At 39.5% G+C, this 7,063-nt stretch overlaps 1 protein-coding gene across 27 annotated transcripts in view; it reads right to left on the bottom strand.

Annotated features, from left to right (window-relative positions):
• Positions 1-6,812, bottom strand: part of LOC115213775 (mediator of RNA polymerase II transcription subunit 25) — a 116,720-nt gene extending 109,908 nt beyond the window's left edge. For all 27 annotated transcript variants that reach the window (XM_036504534.1, XM_036504535.1, XM_029782604.2 and 24 more), the window contains exons 1-3: positions 6,579-6,812; positions 2,755-2,800; positions 1,799-1,923 (exon numbers count right to left, since the gene is read on the bottom strand). In XM_036504534.1, the coding sequence (XP_036360427.1) occupies positions 1,799-1,923; positions 2,755-2,800; positions 6,579-6,709 (302 nt within the window). In that variant the 5' untranslated portion in view covers positions 6,710-6,812. The remainder of the gene's footprint in view (positions 1-1,798; positions 1,924-2,754; positions 2,801-6,578) is intronic.
• Positions 6,813-7,063: the final 251 nt, after the last annotated feature.

The raw sequence follows: 7,063 nt of genomic DNA, 5'->3' as shown, positions 1-7,063 counted from the left end.
TTATAACTCGCTCTGAGATTTATTAATTCATAGTATTTTCCCATTATGTGCCAGTTTGGCTGAGTGACATTGCAAGCAAGCAAGATTCAATATGACTTTTAATGTATTATAGATGATTTCAAAATCTGATATGAGGCCAACAATTTTGGGGCAGTGAGTAAGTCCATTACCATTGACCCCAGCACGCAACTGGTACTTATTTTATTGGGCCCAAAAGGATGAAAGGCAATGTCAACCTTGGCGGAGTTAGAACTCAGAACATAAGGACAAGCAAAATGCTTACCAGCATTTTGCCCGGTATGTTACTGATTCTACCAGCTCACCACCTTAAATAATAATAATCCTTCCTGTTATTAGCTCAAGGCCTGAAATCTGGGAGGGAAGGGGTTAGTTGATTACAATGACTGCAAGGCAAGTGGGGTTGAGTTCCTTTCAAGTGTTGGGCCTCAAAAAGGCAAGGTGACTTTGAGCATAGGGCCTCAAAGAGGTAAGTGGCTGAGTTCCTTTCGAGTGTTGGGTCTCACAGAGGCATGGTGGCTGAGTTCCTTTCAAGCATTGGGCCCCATGGAGGAAAAGTGGCCGGGTTCCTTTTGAGTGTTGGGCCTTATGGAAGCAATGACCAAGACCCTTAGCATTATGCCATGCTTAAGAAGAAGACCCATCATCAAGCCGAACAAAATCAGTCATGGCAGATACCAGTTTTGTGCAAATGACACCAATGCCAGTGGCACGTAAAAACAGCCATTACACTCTCAGACTGGTTGACGTTAGGAAGAGCATCCAGCCATAGAAAACCATGCCAAATCAGACTGGAGCCTGGTGCAGCCTTCCAGCATGCTAGTCCAGTCAAACGGACAGTAAATGATGGTGATGAATGACCCCAGCGCTCCACTAGTATTTATTTTATTGATCTTGAAAGGCAAAGTCAACCTTCTTGGAATCTGAACTTAGAATGCTAAGGACGGACAAAATACTTATTTCTTTACTGCCCACAAGGGGGCTAAACACAGAAGGGACAAACAAGTACAGAAAAGGGATTAAGTCGATTACATCGAATCCAGTGCGTAACTAGTACTTAATTTATCGACCCCGAAAGGATGAAAGGCAAAGTAGACTTTGGCAGAATTTGAACTCAAAATGTAACGGCAGATGAAATACCACTAAGCACTTAGCCCTTCTGCCATCTCACCGCCTTATGGACAGACAAAATACTGCTAAGCATTTTGCCCAGTGTGGTAACAATTGTGCCAGCTCTCCACCTTAAATAATAACAGCAACAACAACAATAATAATGACGATGATTTCAAATTTTAGCACAAGGCCAGCAATTTCAGGGAAGGGGTATGTTGATTACATCAACCCCATTATTTAATGGGTACTTATGTTATTGACCCTGAAAGGATGAAAAGCAAACTCAATTTTGGTGGAATTTGAACTCAGAACATAAGGACAGACGAAATGCTGCTAAGCATTACACCTGGTGTGCTAACGATTCTGCCACCTTGCCACCTTACATTAATAATAATAATCCTTTCTACTGGAAGCACAAGGCTTCAAATTTGGGGGAAGGGATTAAGTCGATTACATTGTCCCCAATGCCTAACTGATACTTAATTTATTAATCCCAAAAGGATGAAAGGCAAAGTTGACCCCAATGGCATTTTGAACTCAGAACATCATGACAGACGAAATACCGCTAAGCATTTTGCCCAGCATGCTAACGATTCTGCCAGCCCGCTGCCTTATAAGATGATAATAATAATAATAATAATAATAATAATAAAAAAAAATAACTTACGGAATTCCATCAAACCATCCAAGGAATGTATGAATGTTCGTAGTAGGAGCATAACATCGTGCAGCAGGCTCTGGTGCAATGTCAGCAGAATGGAAGGCCACCAGTGCGTACAATGTGCAACTGAACTGCAAAAATAATAAAGAGTTTTAAACAATTGTAATAAAAAATGCAGAAGGGTTGACAGGGGACCGAGACTCCTGGCAGTTTGCTGTGCTTAAAAAGACATATCAAGCTAAGTAAAAGCATGGTGGTTGCTCTTGCATATGGGCTCGTCCCCTACTACCCTCTCCAGCTGAGCATCACTAATCTTGCAGGCTTGTAAGAGCTGGTGCCACATAAAAAGCACTCGTACTGGTGATGCGTAAAAGCATCCAGGACATTCTGTAAAGTGGTTGAAGTTAGGAGGGGAATCCAGTCACAGAAACCATGCCAAAACAAAACTTGCCAGTGTTAGCGCCACATTAAAAGCACCCAGTACATTCTGTATAGTGGTTGGTTTTAGGAAGGGCATCCAGCCATAGAAACCATGCCAAAACAGACAGAGAGCCTGAACAGCCCTTCAGCTGGTCACCTCCTGTCAAACCATCCAATCCATGCCAGTATGGAAAACAGACATTAAATGATGATGATGGTGATGATGATGGTGATGATGATGACTACAAAAGCATAAGTTCTGTAGGGTCAGACATGTTGCAAGGCTCACAAAGAGCAGGTGGACATGTGCAAATACCAAGTGGTATCCAACCAAGCGGTCAGAAAAGGTCACTTGGAAGGCCTTCACAACAAAGGGAAGGCAACTGGGTTAAGTGATTTGGATCAAGGTGGAAAAGAATGGAGCAATCAAGACAGAATTGGAAGCGCACTCTGACCAGTGGGGTACATCTGATGGTCTGGTCGGTGCCGTGATATGTTATAAAAGCAAATAAATAAATAGTTTACAAATATTTTCAACTTACATCGCATCCATAATCTGTGGGATCAGGTGGGCCGCCATTGAAATATCTAGAGAGAAAAAAAAGATATCGGTTTAAAATGAATGAAATAATTAAAAATTATGATGGTTATGAGGTATGGCTGTGTGGTGTAAAATTTCCTTCTCAACCACATGATTCTGAGTTCAGTATCACTGTGTGGTACCTTGAGCAAGTGGTTTTTACTCTAGCCTTGGGCCAACCAAAGCTTTGTGAATGGATTTGGTAGACGGAAACTGAAAAAAGCCTATCGTATATGTGTGTGTGTGTGTGTGTGCGTGTTTCTTTATGTCTGCGTTGTCCCTCACTACAACTTGACAACCAGTGCTGCTGTCTCTACATCCCTGTAACTTAGTAGCTCAGCAAAAGGAACCAATAGAGTAAGATCCAGGATTAACAAAAATATAAGTATCAGAGTCAATTCATTCAACTAAAAACTCTTCAAGGTAGTACCCCAGCATGGAAGAATAAAAGATTATATATAAATATGTCTATACTGTAATGAACAGTGCAATATTGCTATTAAATGTGCCTAAGATCTTATGAGAGGCCCTTTCTGCAGTCCCTTAATTTAATAGAAGTTGCAGCCAAATAAAGAAGACTTGTCCTTCCAGGTGCCAGAGCCACTTAAAAAAAAACCCATGCCAGTGCTGCACCTGTACCTGTGGAACATAAAAAGCACCCAGCACACTCTTAAGTGGTTGGTGTTAGGAAGGGCATCCAGTTGTAGAAACCTTGCCACAACAGACAAATGGAGTCTGGACAGCACCTGGTTAGCTAGCTCCGTGTGAAACCATCTAACCCACACCAGCATGGAAAACGGACGTATGACGATGATGACACACACACATCATCATTTAACGTCCGCTTTCCATGCTAGCATGGGTTGAATGATTTGATTGAGGTCTGGAGAGCCAGCGGCTGCACCAGGCTCCAATCTGATCTGGCAGAGTTTCTACAGCTGGATGCCCTTCCTAACGCCAACCACTCCGAAAGTGTAGTGGGTGCTTTTACATGCCACCATCACGAGGGCCAGTCAGATATATATATATATATATTATATATATATATATATATATATATATATATAGACACACATACACACAAAGAATGAAGGAATTAATTCCATATATAGAACAACAATGTGGTCCTCAAAATTTGAGCTATACGAATAATATAGTCATCGATAGAAGACACAAAATTCAGGTAAACAATAAACAATTTTCCTTTATAACATCAGAGTACTTAAGGCAAATCTCATAAAACTGTAAAAATAATATATATGCGTGTACAGAATTACACAAAAATACATAAAAATATACAGACAAATACATATGAACATGAATATATAACGAAAATATAAAATGGTATGCGATTGCTTGAATTCAGTACATCCGTGTTAGAAATGAGAAGGAAGTAAGTTATAGATACATGGACAATATAAATAATTAAAAAAGAATTATAAGTATTACATGGAAGAGATAAGGTCTAATATTCATCCTACAATCGTTTCGGGATAATGTTACGGGGGGGTGGATAAAGTATTCCTGTCCAGCTCCCATATAAAGTTCCTTCATAAAGGAACACATAATAGACTTTAATTTCACTTTCACGAGTTCCGATGAAGGAACTGTTTATATGGGAGCTGGACAGGAATACTTTATCCACCCCCAAGAACATTTGGCAAGTTACGGGGGATGTAAACACACCAGCATTGGTTGTCAGGCGATGTTGAGGAGACAAACACAGACACACAAACATATACACACACACACACATATTACTCTTTACTTGTTTCAGTCATTTGACTGCGGCCATGCTGGAGCACTACTTTTAATCGAGCAACTCGACCCCGGGACTTATTCTTTTGTAAGCCCAGTACTTATTCTATCGGTCTCTTTTGCCAAACCGCTAAGTTACGGGGACGTAAACAGACCAGCATCAGTTGTCAAGCAATGCTAGGGGGACAAACACAGACACACAAACACACACACGCATATATATATATATATATACGATGGGCTTCTTTCAGTTTCCGACTACCAAAGTCACTCACAAGGCTTTGGTCAGCCCGAGGCTATAGTAGAAGACACTTGCTCAAGGTGCCATGCAGTGGGACTGAACCCGGAACCATGTGGTTCGTAAGCAAGCTACTTACCACACAGCCACTCCTACGCCTATACTAAAAAGATATTTAACTATTTTTTTTTTTTATGTGTGCATGGTAGTCTCATTTTCATAAAATGAGCTCAGCAGTCCATGCTATGTAAGAGCAAATCCCAGTGCTTTGTGGGTTAATTATGCAAATTGTCACATATTGTCCATGTATCTATAACTTTCTTCCTTCTCGTTTCCAACACGGATGTACCGAGTTCAAGCACTCGCATACAATTTTATATTTTCGTTATATAGTCATGTACATTATTATATGTTCATGCCCTTGTGGCAAAATTTGAAACCATTATTATATGTTCATATGTATTTGTATGTATATTTGGCGGAGGTAAAGAATACGGGAGCTAATGCAGTTTCACACCTCTCTTTGAAAAATGCATTTTTTGGGAAAAAAAAAAAACTTTTTCGGATTCCTAAGATGTTGGAGATTACGAATATGCAAAAAAAAAATCCCAAACACCACTCCTCCCCACCACTTTAAAATTTTTGAACTTTTTCAAAAAATTTTTTTCCCCGTATGTTTTAGATGACGGATATTTCGCATATGCAAGAAACCACGTTTTCAAAATTTTAAATTCAATAAGAATATAGATATGTGTATAAAGAGATAGATATGTCTTCCTGGGGTTAAAAACAACAGTGACACCGTCTTCTAGAGGACCGCTACATTTTGTTGACAAATATATTTTTATGAATAAACGGACAGGAATAAATAGACAGATAAATAAACAAATGACTGAAAAAGAAGGAATCCAAAGAATTTTTTCAAAAAAATGCCTTTTTCAAAGAGAGGTGCCCCAGAATACATACACTACCCGTTTTCGGCAAAACAAAAACCCGGTACTATTTAGTCGATCCTTACTTTGTTTTTGTTTTATTTACTTTGTTTTAAAAAAAATTAACTTTCCTTAAATCCTTAAAAATGTTTAAGACCGAAGGCTGCGGCCATGCTGGGGCACCAAACTTTGTGTAAAAACATTATTTATTTTGTGTTTTATTTTACTTTGCTAGGTAGTAGTTGTGGGGATCGACTAGTCACGACTAGCTAGCGCGAGTACGCGAGTGCGCGCACCGGGACCGCTCTTCTTAAGTAGTACCCGACTTTTTAACCCTAACCATAGTTTGTTTATAAAAAAATAATAATTTATATACTTAGTTTTAAAAATTATTTACTTTGTTCCAAAAATATTATTTAATTTCCTTTGATACGTTATTCAGCCTTGAAATACAAACATACCTGCAAGTCGTTGTAGGATCGACTACTTACGACTAGCTAACGCGGATGCGCGCACCGGGACCACTGTTCGCTAGTAGTACCCCAGTAGTACCTAGGGTTAAAAAATTAGGTTTAGGGTTAAAAAGTCGGGTACTACTTAAAAAGAGTGGTCCCGGTGCGCGCACTCGCTTACTCGCGCTAGCTAGTCGTGACTAGTCGATCCGATCCCCCACAACGACTACGTTAGAAGTTGATCTTGCAAAAAAAATGTATCGTGTGAACTTATTGATATCAATATGTAAGGAGCATATGCCGGATAAATGGACATATGCCGGATAAACGAACAAAAGAAGTCGGAAAAAACATCAAAACAGGAACAGGGCCGCCATTTTAAATACCAAGAACGCAATTTACTTACTCGAGTGTTGGTTGGATGTACGATGTCTTTAAGATGTCTTTGTGAGCGGCGAGATTTGCTGTGGATTCTATGACAAACACAACGTCGGAAACTGTAGGGAATAACATTTGTTGTGTATCAGCGGCGATCATAATTTTTAACGACGAAACACACTAAAATCGTAATTTAGTGGAATTACTAATTCGACTCCGCCATCGAAGCTGGCGACCAGAAGAATGACAGCTAAGGGAAGGTAACTCGGTAGATTCGCTTGGAGATGGGATTCTTTTTTTTTTTGATTTTTTTTTCAATTATTAATGGCAAAAATACTATTCGGATTTCTTTTGGAATTTTTCTCTTCTTTTCTGTTTCTTTTTTTTTTTTTTTTTTTATTTTGTGTCTTGTGGGCGGGCAATGACTATCTTTCGAAATCTCATACCACATGGGTGAGTTTTGAGGAAAACATATTGGAATTTCTGTCAGAAATCTATCGGGGGGGGGAAAAC

This window comes from Octopus sinensis, linkage group LG7 (assembly GCF_006345805.1).
Source record: "Octopus sinensis linkage group LG7, ASM634580v1, whole genome shotgun sequence".
In the NCBI taxonomy this organism is placed as follows: domain Eukaryota; kingdom Metazoa; phylum Mollusca; class Cephalopoda; order Octopoda; family Octopodidae; genus Octopus; species Octopus sinensis.
Note: the sequence above shows the minus strand (reverse complement) of the source record. Positions and strands in the feature narration are given on the sequence as shown.